Below are 19,414 nucleotides of genomic sequence, written 5' to 3'. Positions count from 1 at the left end.
GCGAGATCCCGCACATAAACTCCTCTCTTGCGGTGGGAACGCTAACATCCCCAGGTGGACCCCGCTAGAAGTCTAGCAAGGGAAAGCCTTTCTGGGTGTTTCTAGGAGTTGCTTTAAACATAGACACCTGAAGGAGACATTAGCTCTTTGCTTCGGATTTTCACAGCTCTCAAAAAAATTGCCACTGAAGATGGGTATACTTGCTTACTTTATGTTTGCCCATAAAACCCAAGAAAGCTATTTTACTTTGCTGTCTAAAAAAAACAGGGAAAAGTATCTCATGTGCTTCAGGTGAGTGAAATTTTGAGGGGCTGCATCAGATGCATCATTTTATGCCTTGTTTTTAGTACTTGATTTCTACTGTATTTTTGCAAATAAATATTAGACCTGAGGGGCCAATTTCTCAGCTACTGTAAATCAGCACAGCTCTGTTGACTTGAATGGGACTATGCTGGTTTATGCCCCCGGGTATTAGCCTAACCATGGGCTTGGTATGCTTTTTAAAGTTAAAAAAACAGGTTTGTTCCAAATTCAGCTGCTGAAAGAAAAGGAGATACACGGGCATAGATTAATGTAAACTACAGCTTTAAATGACAGACTACTAAATATTTGCAGGACTTAAAGATTAACTGTAAAAATCCACTACCCTTGGTGAGATAGCCAGAAAATTACAGCCTATATATATATATGTATACATATATTCCACAATTATTCAGTAGGTGGCAGTTAAAAGCTTAGATGAGCTTTGCAGTCGCCATTTAGGCAGTAGCACCAGCAGAGGCTGGAGTCAGTCCATCCGTAAAAGCAGAAAGCAAGCGAGAGGCTGCAACCAAGCCAACAAAAGCATTAACCACGGCCCAGGCACTCGGAGAGAAAGCGGGAGAGGAGCAGAGCAGCAAGAGCGCGAGCCACAGAGCGCACGCACATCCGACAGCAGCAACCACAGAGCGTGAGAGAAAGAGGCAGACGACGGAGCTACAGCCCCTTGATTAAGGCACGGACACCTTTCTGGTGGAGAAAGCCCACAGCAGAGAGGGTGAACAGCTGGTGCGATGACAGGCAGAAACTGAAGAGCATTTGGAGCCTTCTGTTCCTTCACAGGTAATTTCAATCATTTTTTTTCTGCAGAGGCTCTCATAATAAACCTAGCATTGCATTGATACTAGAGGTCTTTATTTCCTTTGGTCAAAATCCACAGTCGTCGCTCAGGCAAAATTTCCACTAAAGTCAATAGAGTTTTGCACGAGTTATGACTGCAAGATTTGATCTGACTGTATATCTCACGTAGAGAACACAGCGTGTTATAAGCTGGGGCTGGAAAGGAAGCCAGAGGCTGGTCCATACTGACCAGCTAAACAACATTATTTTTCAGTATGCTAGTAAGGGCTTCATAACCTTTTCTTTTCTTTCTTTTTTTTTAAACTGTCTTGCATTAAAACCTCATGTGCTGAATTTTGCCCTAATTTGTACCACTGCCACTGCAGTGGTTTAAGGAGAGGTTGCAGTTTTTTAAATGAAAGCTACATTCAACCTCAGGTGATGAAAGACTAAAAAAATGTTGAGTTTCAATAAAATAACGCCAGGGCTTTCTTTCTCTGAAACAAACACAACTTTGCCGGATTCCACTCACAGGCTGACAATATTCTATTTAGTCAGTAGCTTGTGCCACTCACTGAAATAAAGGAAAATAAATCATGAAGGGCCATTCTCAAGTATCTGCAAGTGACATGAATTCAGAGTTGATAAGACTTCCTCTCTTGCTATGTTCTCTGCAAAAGGTGGGATGTTCTATATGCTGCAGCACTCAGTCACAGCCCTGTGAGCTCAGAATGGAGCCACAAGATTGGATGTATTTTTGTGAAAGTATTTTCTAAATGTATTGTTTCTATGAGTGCCTTATTATACATGAATACATATTCATGTATATATGCCTATTTATAAATGCACACATGTATAGGTATGTCATGTCTGCATACATATACCCCTCCAGTAAAATGAAGCGTTTACAATTTATTGTTGTTACACATTTGCTAGGGTTTAGTTGATTGTGTCTAGAATGTTTGCAGATCCCATGATTTTTAATTCTGGATCAGATGGCTTGGGTTTTGTTTTTGGGCACTCTTTTTTTTAATCTTTTCTTTTCTGACTAATGGACTCCACTCGAGTTTCGGGAGCTGCTCCCCCACCCCACAGGCTCCAGCTGTACTTACTACACTCAGTAGTGCCCGACTCTTGTGGAATGGTATCTGTGCCATCCCTCAGGCTGTGAGACATGGTCTTCCTCCAGGTTTCATGCTCCCTCTCACAGTGTGCACCTCACTTGACAGGCAGTTGCATGAAGGACTGTCCAAACATGGAACAGGTTCAAATACACAGTTGCAAATCAATGGCCCCATGGAACCAAAAGTCTGGGGGAATGATTGCAGTGTACAGCTATTTATCTTCCTTCCTGTGCAAAGAGAAGAATGAGTGGGTAGAAACTGGTTGTGCACACATTTAGACCAGAAGGTTTCAAACCACTACAGCAGCAAAGCTCTGGAATTACCTTCTCAGTGAAATATCAGAAACAAAAGACTCTAAATGTTTTTCAGCTGGAACTTGATTCATTTATGGAAGCGATTACATTAAATGGTTGCCTGCAATGGTAAAGGATTGGATTTGATAATCCAGAAGGTCTCTTTCAGTGCTAAATTCCTATTCTCCTTACTATTCATTGGGAGTTGCCTTTATCGAAAGGTCTCTCTGCAAATGGGTCAAGGTCTTTGGTAACAAAGTTGTTCATGCTACCCACATCAATGCCAAACACAAGCATATTTCTCTTCTAGATTGTGCTGCACTTCTGCTTGCACCACAGTGGCCCTACAGCAAAAACGTGAGCCTTGATGGTCCTAAGGCTGAATAATATCCCTCTCTCAGAGTGCAGAGCAGAGCTGTTCTTAACCTTTGGACAACAATCAGCGTATAGTGGCATGGCTACATACTGGTCTAGTGGTCAAGCTCGTATTACACATTACACCATATTCCATCAGCTCTGCAATCTCTGCAATACCAGAAAAAATAGTGGATCAGATATAAATTGATATTGCTGTTACTAAAGCTGTTACTAATGGTGGTTCTAGTTTTCTTTGAGGTTCACCTGGTACTTTGATTTTGCGCTAACCAACACATTTACCCACGTAAAGATGCCACCATGGTGGGTGAAAAGGCAGAGACCCATACTTTCATTGTGATGGATGGTGTACTATTTGCCAGCCTTAGCTTACCTTAACAAATGGCTATAAAAAGTATTTTAGTTCAAGGATTATCTCACAGAATGGTGACTTTCAACTCTGTATTCCCTTTTCCTCTACTTTCTCTTTTTAATCAAACTCTACTTTTTTGTCATTGTTATTCAAGAGGACACCACCACACTGAATTGCTTTTAATTTGCAATTTACCCCAGTATTTTGTAGTATGTAATAAGCTGCATTTGGATCTTTTAGCTCCCAGGCTGCATGTGAATATCAGGCCATTTGTATACTTTAAATGGAAATTTACTGTGGAACCAGTGGTACCAGTACTGTTCAGTACGTAGTCTGGTATGAAATCTTCCTTATTTTTTTTCCTCCTAATACTTCTTGCTACTAGGCCTTGAGCAAGTATCAGTATTACATACCAGAAGAAAAATAGCAATTTTGTGAAATATGAATACATAATATTAGAAATATTCATTTTCTCCCTCTTAAATGAACTATTTATTTAAGGGCACCAGAAAAAATCATATTGGAAAATGTATTCTGTTGGCTCTTTTTTAGCTTCAGCCCAAATAAAGGTCTTTCAGTATGAGCAAAGACCTGCTTCTACTGCACTTCCTATTGTTACAAAAGGCGCTCTAAATTAGCTTAATGCCGCAAAGGCAGTGAATAAAACCCACCAAGTGACAATAGAACTGGATGTATGGATTGAAATTAAGCATGCCTCTTATTTGCCTTTTAGTAAAAAAAAAAAAAACCAACAACCGTAATTACTAGGTAATTCTCAAACTGAATGTGAAAGCAAGATGAGCAAAACTTCAAATGGTAGAGAAAAAGGGTGTCAAGGCTGTGACAAACACACTTTCCCCTTCACACCAAAGTCAGTAGCACCTCCTCAGAAGCAAATAGAGCTGAGGTGAAGGTCAGATTTGTGTATCTGCGATGCAAATCCGTCTCTGATTTATTTGACTGTGTAGGGCTGCTGGATGGTATAGCAGCGAAATACAATCCCCCTCACACTGACTGCAAGTGATGGAATGGACTTTGGTTGAATCTGAATAGGCGGCAATGAAGTCGTGACAGTCTTTTAACTTCCCTGTTTCAAATGGATATGTAGCGAAGTGGTATGAAAAGAGCAAATCCATTTCTGGGCTGCAGAAGGTTCCTTCCCGAAATGTTCCAGTAGCGCTGACTTAAAAGCAGTATGAAGCTCCCACAAGGAGAGCTACCTTCTTTTATTTTTTCTTATGTTCTTCCTTAAAGATCTAGCGTAACAGCTTTTCTTCTGAAAAAGTCAGTAATTTCAATAATCAAATATTTGCTACCATATAGTTGAGCAATAGCTCAAACACTGCTGTAAGCCCAACTAAACAAATTTGCCTTCAATCCAACATTCAAAAATTCCTTCAAACAAACATTAAAATGTTGATGTGGTACTGAGAAAGTATTTCTAACTTTTCTAGTGCTATAAAGAAAATAAACATGAATTGAGAACAAACTACCATTAAGGCTATACCTATCATTCTTAATTCAGAATAGCAACTAGTTAAAGCTGGGGTAGTTATGAAAATGAAATTTCTTTTCTTTTTACAAGTAAAACCAAACTTCAGTAAAGAAAGTGTTCAGTTTTCTGAAAGTGTTGGCATTAGAGAGATAGATTTGAAAACTAATTTTTAAAGAAAATACATTTTAGTGTAGCAGGAAGAATAAATAAAATTTCCAAAAAATTCAGTTTATGATAAATCGTGCATCACAGACAGCATACAGCTTCTTGTCAATATTTGGAAACTCCTGTCAGAAATCTGTCATTGCTGGATCATACCCCACAGTTACACTTTAATCACTGATTTTCAACCCTCTATGACGTGCAGACAATTTTCAGCAGAATCACAGACTTCTTCCTCATGCCTGGGAGTGTATTGACAATGGGACTGCACTACTTAATCACTTCCCAAGGATCCTTCTGGCTCCTGAAAAGCACTGCATTAACCTATTCACAAGTTGCTGCCTAAGAAAAACTTGCAAAATTTATTGCATTGGCTGGTAGGCTTTTTGGAAGACTTGCCATGTGAAGTTAGGACAGCAAGACAAACAGCAATATTCTCACTCAGACCTGAGCCATATTGTTTTGAATAGGAGTATTATTTGGGCTGTGTAAGAGTATCTGTCTGTGTCCCAATGGCCAAGACAGCAATCACTACATGCCTGGCAAGGAAAGGGAGCTATAGGCTATGGATATGCATAAGTCAGCAGCCCTTAATCTTTGATGATTCTGCTTCTGTAGGACACTTGGGCAAATGGCTCCAAATTAAAACTAAGCAACAGAGGACTACAGAGGAAAGGCAAAAGGGTGACTAGTCTTTGCACTTTTTCCTCTGCTGAATGGAAAGCAGTCTTACATGGACACATCACTCTTCTGTGTAAATATACACATTTCTATGGAAGTCAGGCGTTGCCTGTGCTGGGACTTCTATCACGACCCTCACAATATATGCCATTTAACATCCAAAGCTTCTAGAGCAAAATGATTATTTGAGAAATTTTGCTTTTCATTTTGGGGGCTTGTTTAGTGCTTTGTGTGTTTATAACTTTTTCTATTCAGAAAAATTGAAGAACCACACTTCTTTCCATAAGATGCAGAATAAAAAGTCACATTTTTTGGCTACTGGACACCTGGAAAAGCAGAAGCTCACAAGAGTGTAAGATGGTAGTTAATTGCTAAAAGGAATATTATTTTGTTCAAAATAGAGTGGCTGAAGGTCAGACTGAATCTCTGATCCTGCAAATATTTATACAAGTGAAAAATTTCAGTTAATTTCCCTACTGTAGTTAACTGCTCTACCTCATAGCACAATGTTCTACATGTTGAAAGGTGTTTGAAATATAAGACTGAAAGTTGATCTTTCAGTCTTTCAGTCTTTGCTCAAGTAAAGGAAATCCACTGAAAACTGAGCAGCTACTACAATATTTGGCCTGTTATAGCAGGGATTAAATCCCCCCCTCACCCCCAAAAAGAAAAAGCTCCCATGACAAAAAATACTCCTATAAGAAAGTTGAATACAGTGCTGTTACCTTGACATTTTTCTCTCTCTGTGTAAACTTAGGAATACCTAACTACTCATGAGTAGTAGTATCCTCTTTGGACAACTCATCTCATTCTCCTCCCTTTCTACTTCCACTTCTTTATTGCCTGCAGAAACTGATTCTGCCACAATCTCTAATGGTCTTATATTAGCCCATGAGCTAGTCAAGACTAGCTTACTATTACTAGTCAAGGGACTATGACAACTATGTGTTTGGATTTTTCTGTTTTACCAAGGGAAAACAACTACTATGACATTTTATAGAGGTTCAAACAATTTTGAAAAGGCATTATTTTGGGAAATGAGATCTTCAACACCAGCATGTTGAAAATATGGCTATTTCTTTGCTAAATGAGAGCACAACATCTGTAACTAGAGAATAGCATAGGGCCTGGATTCTGCATGCTTTAAATACATATTTGTCTTTAAGATAGATGTCCTTAAGACAATATTCTACTTCTGTAAATACAGAACAAAACTGTGATAAATTATTCTGAAAGACTGGCTTCCTTTCCACTCTTCTTCTATATTATGGAAGCAGCGTGAAGAGAATCTGTAAAAGATTTGCAGAGAACCTTTCTGAAACAAAACTTTTTAAACCAGATATCCTGGCTTAATATCTAGACTGCATAGGCAGTGTGGCATACAGTAATATCTGTAATATAGTGGAGAATCTGGCCCAAAATGCAAAAAAAACTGTGACTCTAGCTAACACTGAAAAAATGGAGGAATTTTTCTTTTTTTTCCCTTTTTTTCTTTTTTATAGATACTTAAAAGCAAACGTTGCAATCACCCCGTCCAAATTCTCTGCGCACATTGTTCACTGCTGTTCTGCTCTGTCTCAGCCCTATCCAGCTTTGCTCAGATTGAGCACTGCTTTTGTTTCACTTAGCAAATTCAAAACAATGAATTTTCCATTCAAATTCAAGTAATTCAAATGTGGGAGAGAATCTCGCTCTAAAATTGAATCTGTTTCAACTGAAAGGAATTGAATTAGTAATTTGAATTTGCGCTTTTGATGAATATGTGCAGTAGAAAGAAAAATGTCTGATTGGGCCTCTGCCTGTCAGAAGTGAGAGCAAGCAAGTATTACCACAAAAACATTGTGTCAGTTAAAAAATGGTGTTTAGGACACACCACTGTTTTTGTTTCCACAGAAGATGCCATTTTCTCTGTAACACAGGCCAGTCTGCTTCCTTCTGTTAAATGTTCTTATTGAGTTGGCTTTGCTTTTCCCTCAAACTAGAGTTGAGAGCAACTTTCTGTCATTGCCTGCCACGGCCTATCATGACACCTAGTTTTTGCATTGACTCTGAAAAGAAGACTCTTGGAGTCTAAAAGCCGCTGTTCAGCCTGTTCTTTTGTTGACCACACTTGATAACTGCCCCAAAGATCTTAATTAAGCTGTTTTCAGTGTCCAACAGTTGAATGCTGTTTGGTTGCCACAGCATTTCTAATTGTGGCTTCCTCATTGGCCTGCAAAAATCCCTGATTTTTATCATCTTTCTTTCACTGTCAACAGCTCTTTTACTATATGAATGCTATACATTCAGACTTCAGAAACAATGTTCAATCAGACCCCAATTAAGTATAAATTAAGTTAAGAGAAAAAGAACGTACTCAACTCAAGCATTTTCTTAAGGCTGAACTGGGATGTGCAGGCCGTATAAGCTGAACCTATTTTCATTCTTAAAATAGCAGTACTTTATATGACACCAACTGAGCTTTCCTTTGGTATACCAGTAAGCTAAATCTTGCCCATTCAGTGCTGAAAACCTTGAAGTAGATTTAATCTTTGCTGATCATGCAATATGCCGATTATTCTTAAACATCATTCTTTGACATCCTCTGGTGTTAGCTGAGATGAATGTTAAAACTGGGCAGGATTCGGTGACTCATTATATAAATGATGGGCTTGGCGAGACCCCTGTCATGAGCTCATAGACTGATTCAAAAATCAAGCTTTTTTTATGAAACAACAACAAAACTGTTGCTGGAGTCCCAGAAGTTTCTGGAAGCAACTAATTTAACTAATTGTCAGCATTTCAACATCATCAGAGTAATCACCTTTCCTAAAGCAGAGAGATGCTTCTCAGAGAGTTATCATTAGGTGGAACAGCTGTAGGCAAAGTAAATCTGTTAGCAATGAAGCCAGATTTCTGGAAGATACTTTCTTCATATCGTGCTGGAGACTACGAGAAAACTCAGAGAAATCTCAGGTCTAATGGCTTAGTGATCTCTGGCCATGAATAAACACCTTGGCAAAAATGCAATCAGTCAAAATCTTTGAGTCTCACATCACACTATTTTGTGAAAGGCATTTTTTGCATTTCAAGACTTCCTTTCTTTTTTATGGAGGACTTTTGTCTCATAAAGTTATCGGAAAATTTGTAAAAACTATGAATAAATAATACTTATCTTAATATCTGTTATCCAATAGTCTTTGTCTAATATCTAACAAAACATCTAACAACATGGCACTACTGGAGAGAGTCCAGCGGAGGGCTACAAAGATGATGAGGGGACTGGAGCATCTCTCCTATGAAGAAAGGCTGCGAGAGCTGGGCCTGTTCAGTCTGGGGAAGAGAAGACTGAGAGGCAGTCTCATCAATGTCTACAAGTATCTGAAGGGTGGGGGTCGAGAGAATGGGGCCAGGCTCTTCTCTGTGGTGCCCAGTGACAGGACAAGAGACAACGGACATAAACTGAAACACAGGAAGTTCCATCTGAACGTGAGGAGAAACTTCTTGACCGTGAGGGTGACTGAGCGCTGGAACAGGTTGCTCAGAGAGGTAGTGGAGTCTCCTTCCCTGGAGATATTCAAAACCTGCCTGGATCGATCCTGGGAAATATGCTCTAGAGGACCCTGCTTGAGCAGGAGGGTTGGACTAGATGATCTCCAGAGGTCCCTTCCAACCTCAACCATTCTGTGTGATTCTGTGTGAAAAGCATTAGACACAAATTCAAACACAAGAAAGTCACTAATGTATAGATAAACATTTTGAAAACAAGGAAAGATGTTGTAATAACTTATAAACTGCAACTTTGATATGGCAAAGCAAATTCAGGCAGCAGTTTTGCTCTGAGTACATCATATAATTTTAATTACCCTCATTAGTGCTGTCAGTCTGTGCATGGCTCCTCAAGTTGATGTGACTGGGCCAGTTGCCCTTCTATTTTATGTAAGTGTGCAATACGAAAAGAGGAGGTATTTTGAATTGATATTTATTTCTGGCTAAGGCTTTGCTCAGATCTCAACTACACAGGCATTAACAGTGTGCAGATCTTCCCTGCTACAAAATGGCAAGAACACCACCTGCATGAAAGCCTGCGATGATGTAAATCAAAAGTGCTGCAATGTTCCTGGAGTAAAGAAATCACAATTTTTCACTAGCTAAAAATCAAGGAGCAGGCTTTGAATGAACATTTTGTTCACCATCAGAATTAAAACCAAAAAAAGTGCTTTCAACATGCACTAGAACAGAAAAAGCTGTTTTAACTGTTACCTCTTCAAATGTTAAATTTTCAGCTGATGAGAAAAGAGAGAAAAGAGAAAAAAGAGGAAAGAGAAGGGGAAGGGGAAGAGGAAAGGGAAGACAGAAAAAAAGAAAAAGAGAGCCTTGTAGTAAAAGATAGAAACATTAGAAATAGAAAAATATACTTTCTTTACTTTAAATCCACGTTCATTGGCAGGTAAGGTGAAAATACCCCCCCCCCCCCCGAATGCCTAGTTATTTATATATAAACATTGGACAAGTAAAAATTCCTTGCAGAGCTCTCTTTCCCTCTTGTTTATAAATAATGTGCACCTCTTTCATCTTTGATATGGTGAAATGGCTAGCAGCCTCGCAACCGTTCTGAGGTTCATCTCGTCTACGACTAGATTTTCCATTATCATCCACCTCACACCATGTGTCATTACATAGTGGTGTCATCACTGGATAGCCTGATGGGTTGTTATTTTAAATTGATGCAAGCTTTTAAAATAAACATATTCCACATACTTTATTAGATTTTCATCATAGCAATGAGAATACAAAGAGACATCTCCTTAAATATATATAAAAAAAGTGACTGACATGAGAGGATTTTACCCAAAGAAAATGAGCTTTCAGGAAATTAATACACAGCATCTGACAATTGCTGTATTGCCTATCAGACTGACATCTGAGTCAGATGTCATCAAAACTCAAGAACTGGATCAGCGAAGACGACATAATAAAAGCTGCTGACTCCAGATAATAAATGTAGTATCAGGTTGTTTTACAAAACCATTGTTACCCTAAAAGATACCATTTAGCCAAACCATTTTCAAAGAAATTTGCAACCTGTGACATTTCATGGAAGACTGGCAATATAAATATGGTGAAAATCTTCTGTAGCAAAACCAAAACAGTAGAAGGACTGGAGAGTAAGCATCGTTCTCTTACCTACTTTCAAGTACAGGGGAGAGGAGAGTATACCAGCACAGCAGGCCCATATGATAATCTAGTCTCACATTACCCTAGGGGTAAGTATTCAAGTAAATTCATTTTCAGAAAACTTCAAAAGTATTTAATATGCACAAATTCAGCTTCCCTATCCCTTTTTGCAGCAAAAAGGAACAAATACATTATTCAGTGCTCCAATACAAACATGACAGGCAAGTTGCGGATACAGTAGATAGACAGATTAGACCAAGAAACTGATTATAGACGATGAAGATAGCTATGAAGACCCATGGGCTAAATACAAGATCAGTGATGCTGATTTTGTAACTGCTAATGCACCCACACATAATTAGTTACTCAAAGAACATTAAGAGTTTGAAATATCAAGTGCATAATCAGTAATGCAAGGCACCTTGTTTAAACACTTCATAAATGTATATTTTTACTATCATTCAATAACAAAATGACCAATCTTACAACAAAATGATGCAGTCCCTAAACCTTGTCTTCCTGCCAGAACCACCCTTCAGTTCTTTTACCTGACATGTCAGAAGCAGCTAGTTAAGAATTTAGTCTAAATTAAAATTTTGCAGTCATGTTTCAACTGGAGGCAGCCCTTACTCCTAGCAAATTGCTCATGAAGCTCCCTGGCAGCAACACAGACCTCGCGCTAGAAGAGTACCTGCAGAAAGTAGAGCTAAGTCAGTGGACACAGTTAGACGGAGACTCATTAAGACTTGCTGAATTTTGCAACGGAACAATTAAAAAACAAAGGGGATGGATAAGTATTACAAAAAGTGCTTTGTCTTTTCGTTTAAGGGATACTAGTTTTGTTTAAACTAACACTTGAGAGGATGCTGGTAAATTTACAATAATACAGTTTGTAAAAGTAGCCATGACCTCCTGCCTATGGGGAAGTCATCGAGAAAATGGATCCAGTGGTGCATGGTGGGAGGACAAGAGATGACAGGCATAAGTTGAAATGAGAAATTCAGACTTGATATAAAGGGGAAAAATCACTACGAGGATAATTAAGCAGTGGAGTAGGTTGCCCAGAGTGGCTGTGGGAAACCCTGAAGGTTTTGGAGCCCCAATGGGACTAAGCCCTAAGCAACCCGGTCTGCCCTCATGGCTGACCCATGGGGTTGAGCAGGAGGTTGGCCCAGGGACCTCCTGAGAGCCCTCCCAGCCTGTATTATCCTACGAGTCTGTGGTCATTTCCACTGACAGCCTGCTCAACCTCCACAAGCAGTCTATGTGCTATCCTTCCCACTGGCAAGTCTTCCTAATGTCTAATGTGAATCTTCTGCTCTGCAATTTAAGCCCATCAATTCCTGTTTTATCCACCATAGATATACACCCTCCCCCCTTGCAACAATTTATTATGTATTTGAAGACTATTTCCATGCCATTTTCAGGTTCACTTAGATGCTTTTCAAATGCTTAATACTTAAATGCAGCCTTTAAGTGCCACATTTCAATTTGTTCTAACTATTGGGCAAGCATATGTGCCAGCTTTCTTGGAGACTTCTAAGCGTTTTTAAAACACGCAGCTTAAAACACCACGAGTGCACTCAGCAGATTTTTTATTTTTTACTCCCACTCTATTTCACTGATTTTCATAGTCAAAAACAGTTTCTGGCGTCATCCCATATGTATTATCTGATTGTGCAAATTAACTTACACTTGAGCTATTTCTGAGGTAAAATAGCCATGTTTTTCTCTCTTGCCTTCTTGCTCACAGAAATTATTAAACCGTAATTCTCACAGTAGCGCATTCTCCACACTTGCCTACCACTCTAAAATCTGTTCTCAGTTTGCACATTTGCAGCTTACAGTCCTGTTTATTCTCAGAGGAACAGCTTCCTGCTAGCTTCCTCCAGTCTTATTTCTTGCTAGCTACATTTGATTTTGTTTGTTTTCTCAACAGCAGGAACTCCTTGCCCATTTCCCCTCTTCCTTGGAGGGCCTTCCCCTTCATATAAACACATGTACCAGTGTTTTTGGAGACTACTCTTCTTTCCATTCCTTGAATTCTGCTCTCACGGGGAAATCATTTTACTGCAGTGCCTCAGGATGAACACCCTTATTTATCAGTCTTTGCTATATTTAAATAGGTCTTTGAGAGTTACAGTAACTGCAGCATAGGAGCGATTGAAGGGCCAAAGCTGCTGTTTGCCTGAAGCCAGGCTGGGCAGGCAGTGCTGTGACGGCTCTTCATTTTGCCTCAGGATTAGCGTTCCCAGTTGCGTTGGTTATTTTGCCTAAGGTGTGGAGGATGAGGAAATACAACTCCTTCATCCAACACATTATGTGAAGACACGTGTTTTTGGCTTACTCAGACATAAGAATTAGAAGGGAATAGGATGCCCTGAACAAGAAGGATAACAAAATCAGGGTATGCTTGAACAGCAAAATGAAGACATTAGTGAAGCATGGGCAGGCATGGCTTTAATCTAACTGGCACAGGCAGCAATAGCATTGAAGATGCAGAAGCACAAAATTCAGTGTGGGCCAGCAACTCGGATAAGGTCATGGGGGCTCACTCACCTCCTTACCTTTGCATCATCCCTGCTATTGCTCCCTGGGCCATATAGACAAAAGGTCACTTAAAATTCTTCCCCACGCTCCAATCACTTCTTCAACTGCAGTGCAGAAATACCTTGAAGGTTATCAGCTTCCTTATTCAGTAAGGAAAACCTTCAGGTTATTCTGGGTTATCTATGACCCAGGCGACATTGTAACAAGTCAGTTCAGTCACCTGGCCCCTAAGGCAGTGAGGTAAGAGAACAGTATTTCACTTACAATCTCCCCCGTTAAATCACTCCTTTTCCTCTGAATAAATATGGGTGCAGCAAATTTTGCAGTTCGTCCAACACATACTATTTATATAATCCTCTGTCTAGCTTTGGTCTGAAAAATAAGGTTATCCTAGATGCTCTTCGCCTTTTAAGGTTCAAATATTTTAGCATTTATTTGTTTAAATCGTACTAAGCATAAGAGGTACATGCTGTGTACGTAATGAACTGCCACTGACAGTGAGAGAAATTTATCACCATATTTATCTCAATGAATTCCAAATCAATTATAGCTTGCAACTCTGATAAAACTTTATCATTTTTATTATTGATGACCACATCTGTAGTCCTATTGTTTTTCAGATCGGTTTTGACAAAGGGTTCCAAGCTTCAGGGCTCACAGTGTTTTGTGACTACTCACATACGCACATTTGTCTTTTATTCTGAGCTTGATAATATGGGCCTTTTTCAAAACCTTGTGAAGATGCCTGCACAACCTTTTTCAAAAATGTAGGATGTCTCATTCAAAGATCAGGTACTGCAAAATAAAAATTAGAATGAAAAGGCAGACTGAACATGAACAATCTTGGCTTACCAAAGTGTACCCTTTGAACTGAAAACAAAGTGTGAAAACACATCAAAGTAGGGTGTACACTCCCAGAGACTTACAAACAAAGCCATGGGTCTGGTAGCACATTAGCAAAGCTATCAGTGCTATTGCTGAAGAATCCACAGATGTCTCTTACACTTCACTAAGAAATGTAGTCCAGTTACACTGGAGATAAATTCTCTTGCTGTTGAAGAGACGGCATGTTGAGAATAACTGAGTCTCAGACATGTGTCTATCAGTGTGCTTCAACAACGATTCATTTTAGAAACTTTCTTCAGCCCTCGGCCTTGCTGAGGGGCCAGTTTCCCTGATGAATGGTACAGCTTTTTATTCTGGGGGCACTAGCCCAGTAGGATGAATGCTTAAAATAACAAGGTTAATTTTAAATAAGGTGTGAAGTAATGAAGATGATCTTTCGTTACCAACTCAGGCTGGATTGGAAATCCTAAATCAATTGTTGAAATAAATCATTCTATAACCTATCACTTCTGGAAGTATTACAACTGTGATGTCATCACTTATGTCATATTCATTGTTCTTATTGGGAAAGTTAGCACAAAGTCCATTTCCCCCCAGGAAACTGTATTAATATCTTTGTTTTTGTTTTTTTGTTATTTGCTTTCCTAGATCTTTCCCTCTAGCTGAGAGCACCAGACTCGCCAAGAAAAATGCCTGAGCAAAGCAACGATTACAGGGTTGTTGTGTTTGGGGCTGGAGGTGTCGGCAAAAGTTCTTTGGTCTTGAGATTTGTGAAAGGCACTTTCAGAGAGAGCTACATCCCTACCATTGAAGACACCTATCGGCAGGTGATCAGCTGTGATAAGAGTATATGCACTTTGCAGATAACTGACACTACTGGGAGCCATCAATTTCCAGCCATGCAACGTCTTTCTATTTCTAAAGGACACGCTTTCATTTTGGTTTACTCAATTACCAGCCGACAGTCCCTGGAAGAACTCAAACCCATCTATGAACAAATATGTCAGATTAAAGGAGATGTAGAAAGCATTCCAATAATGCTGGTGGGGAACAAAAATGATGAGAACCAAAATCGAGAGGTGGAGAGCAGTGAAGGAGAAGCCATGGCCAAGAAGTGGAAGTGTGCCTTTATGGAGACCTCTGCCAAGCTGAACCATAATGTGAAAGAGTTATTCCAAGAGTTGCTAAACCTAGAGAAACGCAGGACTGTGAGTTTACAAATAGATGGCAAAAAAAGCAAGCAGCAGAAAAGGAAAGAGAAGCTGAAAGGCAAATGTGTGGTGATGTGAAATTACACTGCCATGAGTCAGTCATGCAGTCTCATCTGTCTGACAATACTGGTATGAAACCTATAGACAACAGAGAACCATACAAGACCCTATATATTAGTATCTGTTTTAAAAAAAAATTTGAAAAAATGTGTTACTGTGGTTACTATTAAAAAGTCAACAATTCAAACATCATTTGCTCCAGCTACCTGTGGAAAAAAAAATCAGGACATTAAAAACAAGACAGGCCAGGATATCTAATTTTACAATATACAGAAGAAAATAATTTCTGTCCTTAGCGTACTGTGGAAGATTTGGGACGTCAACTTCGTAATCTTTATGTTTGCATATAACTGCAATGGAAGGCAACGTATCTACATAACCTAATCTTAGAAGAAAAACAAACAAATGCCCATGAAGAAATCTAGAATGTAAAAATGCATGCTGGATTAAGTTATCATATCCTTTAAGAACGCTGTGGACAAAGAGTTCTGTGCAATTTTCAGTACTGACTGCTGGGGCTGTGTGAATAAAAAAAGGTAATCATGGATCTGCCAAATAAATGGACTATTTTGCACTAAAGGGAAGTATAGGGGTAGCACAGTTAAAAGAAATGGAGATTCTCTCTACCTCCCACAGCATGAGATGTCTTTCTAGTCTGATGCAGCACTTGAATGGAAGGATGGGGAAAAACAACCCCCTTAGGAGAGCTGGAGATCATCTCCTTTTCTGGACACGTCTCTTCAAGAACGACCTGCACTTCTAGCCCCAAGACGTTTCAGAAGAGCAGATGTTTACCTGTGTCCCCTACAAAAGCCCCTAAGGAAAAGGCTCAGTTCAAACACTGCTGATGGATACAGTGTGATTAGTGAATGAACTGAAAGTCTATTGAATTGGCAATGCTGTTGGAGGGCAGTCAGTGTAGTACATAAAGTTTTTATTCAGATTACCAGATCAGCCAAGTACAGTCTCTTTACACTACTATATTTCAATTAGAATGGTTTTGCATTCATCCTAAACATCCAGTACACTACTAGATCTATTGCCTTTATATTGTCTAAAGGATTTTATATTCACTCTTCAAACTTACGCTTTGAACTGCTGCGACTGTTTATAGAACCAAATCCTCCATCTTGAGTTAGGGCCCACAAGAGTCTCGAATAGAAGATTTCCTAGGACGAGTACTACAGGATTTGGCATACTAACAGTTGCAGTCAGACCTGTGTTACAATGGAATACAAGGTTCAGAACAGAAACAACTGGTTCAAACTACTTTGTCAGGCGAAACCGCTCTTCTCAAAATCTTTGGAAGGGGAAGAAGTGTATGCAGTGTGAGCTTTTCTGGATCTCTCTCCAAAGTTTTTTAAAATACTAATATGAATGAGTACAGTAGGTATCTTACAGATAACAGCAAAACAAAGACCATCAAAGATAAAAGAAGCACATACATTTTTTAAAGGACACATCAAAATTGTATAAGCTACAATTTGCACCTTAGGAACTGCTTTGAAATAAGAAAAACAAAACACCATATTTTTGGGAAATGTGTATGTCAAAATCATACTATGGGGAAATGCAGTCAAGTACTAGTATTATTAGCATGCATGCTGCTGCATTATAAATGTCTTCTAAGCGCTGTTTAAAGGCAGTATTCGCATCAAAAAAATGTTACCTTGCTGCTCTCAGAGCTACTGCTTCTTTACCTTCCACCTTCTGAACAGAAGTGCAGGTGTTTCACAGGTAAGATGATAGCGTACGTTTCTTTGAGCAAGAATTGCTACTAGCGCTCTCAGAAAGGAGCACAACTTTCGTCATTCACCCGAGAAATTTTGGCGTTATTAAAATCACACGCCAAACTCCTCCTGATTTCAGAAAGGACAGAATTTTGTGCGTGTACTTCATCGTATTGGAATAGAAAACTGGAGAGAGCATGGAGAAAGCTAAGGCTCTTCCTTAACAACAAATTCCTGGCTCTTACACAATGCTTTTTCACCTCAAGTCTCAAAGCACTTTACAAAAATCCTCATCTTAGCTTTACAGAAGGTGAAACCGAGGCACAAAACGTGGAGCAACCTCAAGGAGGTTACCCAGCAGGCTCGTGACAGACCCAGACATAAAACCAGAACTCCCTGAGCCCCAGCCCAGTGCTCTGTCTGTGTTTGGTCAGCTCGCCTCTTCACATTCGTAAATAATTTTTTAAAACGCATTAAGAAATCTAGTATAGTTTATACGGCTGAGCGCATTTTCTTCTTGACAGTCTATCAAGAGATCAAACAGTACTTTCAGATCAGGGATGCAACACATTTAAAAGCACTATGTTTAGTAAGACTTTTGTATATGTTTGTACATTTAATCTGTTTGTAAGCAAACGGTTGAAGATTCTCATCTTTACAGTTTTGGCTTCCAGTAACAAAACTGGAAAATAAAAAGAATGAGCACACTTAGGGAATAAGGGGTCATTTACAAAGGTCAGCAGTGCGGAGGCGCGCAGCCGATGCTAACGGAGCGGTGCCCGAGGCCATGCACGGCACACGTAGGAGAGCTCATTCCAGCAGCCTGCATGGAGTAATGGTAGAGAAACTCCAAGAAAAAGGGCCGTATAAAGGCAGAGATCCTTATCATACTACGACTTTCACTGATGGGGTTATTTACATGATAAGGAATCTTGCAGAAGTAGAATCCAGGGAATATGACTTGGGCGCAAGGGTTATGACTGAAACGTGGCATTTGGCCCTTGACTTTAGTTGACTGTGTCTAATGGCAAGTGAGGCGTAACTGTGCGGCCAAGGTGGAAATAAAACAAGGAACCACCTGCTGTTAGGCTTAAGGACCATTTCCTTCAATTCCCAGGCAATTTCTCTCCTATTACATAATAAGCCATGAATTATTTCATGGACTTGCATGTATCAAAGCAAGGCCAGTACAGAAGCAATATTACTCATGGACCACAGACTCGAAAGAGAACATATTTTATACCCTTGCATTGTCATTCTAGTTTATACTACTAGATTTTACATATCTTACATATGTGTGAGCTAGTTTAAAATATTCGTTTTGCTATTACTTATACAAACTTTTTTTTAAATACAGGAAAAAAAAACAGTTAGGTAAAAAAAGAAAATACACAGCTTTATTACACTTTGTGTTTTCTTTGGGAATGTGATATCAGTATAATTAATAAACTCTTAAAAATGTACAGAAATAACAAGACCTATTTAAAACATGTAACATCTACAGTGAATTTTAGCACCTGGAGAACATGATCTGGACAAATTGACTCTTCACAGCGCATGACTTTTATATGTGTATATGGAGTATTAAGATATATAGTTATCATGAAAATGTGTTGTTGCGATTTCATTAGCAAATACTTTATTCAAAAACTCTGGATATGAAGTCATTTGTGCCTACAAGTTTCTATGTTTCCAGTGATGTTCTGAACATACAAAATAAAGTTTTAAATGCAAATGTGAGTTTGGAAAAAGCCTTGTTAGTGCCTGTACTGCATTTATTTCATAAGCATTTTAAACATATCTTTCTCAAAAGTGACAAATGAAGCAATTCCCTGAACTGAAATAGATTTATAAATATTATGCAATGTCCTAAAGTTTGCAGCTGTACAAATGAGACTCCTGCAGGGCCAAGAATTAGAATTATCTGATCTAAACTTTACCTTTTTTTTATTGCAGCAAGATTTCAAAGCAATCTACCTTCTTCACAGAACCTAGACAATTGTTTCTTTCAGTCACAAAAAGCAAGAGCCCATATTTTATTACTCACTTTTAAATAATGGCAGATTAGAACTTTGTGCTTGTTGAAAAATTGAAACTTACTATATGGATGCTGCTCTTCCTCTCCTTTTCTACTAAGCACATGGTCTTAGCTTACTGATGTTTTTGTGGAATTTCCTAAGCCAAGCAACTACTGTATATAATAATACCACGAATGTTTCAAACTAATATTGTAAAAAAAATCCAACATATTACTCTAACACTTCTTTTTATTCAGAGGAG

The 19,414-nt window shown here is 39.0% G+C and overlaps 1 protein-coding gene across 1 annotated transcript; it reads left to right on the top strand.

Moving 5' to 3' along the window:
• Window positions 1-957: 957 nt before the first annotated feature.
• On the top strand, window positions 958-18,887 carry LOC138064726 (GTP-binding protein Di-Ras2). The gene is made up of 2 exons (XM_068928526.1): window positions 958-1,101; window positions 14,782-18,887. The coding sequence occupies exon 2, from the start codon at window positions 14,823-14,825 to the stop codon at window positions 15,420-15,422; it is 600 nt and encodes a 199-aa protein (XP_068784627.1). The 5' UTR covers window positions 958-1,101; window positions 14,782-14,822; the 3' UTR covers window positions 15,423-18,887.
• Window positions 18,888-19,414: the final 527 nt, after the last annotated feature.

This window comes from Struthio camelus, chromosome Z, assembly GCF_040807025.1.
Source record: "Struthio camelus isolate bStrCam1 chromosome Z, bStrCam1.hap1, whole genome shotgun sequence".
NCBI lineage: Eukaryota > Metazoa > Chordata > Aves > Struthioniformes > Struthionidae > Struthio > Struthio camelus.
Note: the sequence above shows the minus strand (reverse complement) of the source record. Positions and strands in the feature narration are given on the sequence as shown.

Excerpts from the sequence above, each read along its gene's own strand:
- LOC138064726 (XM_068928526.1), top strand. The coding sequence starts at position 14,823 with ATGCCTGAGCAAAGCAACGATTACAGGGTTGTTGTGTTTGGGGCTGGA.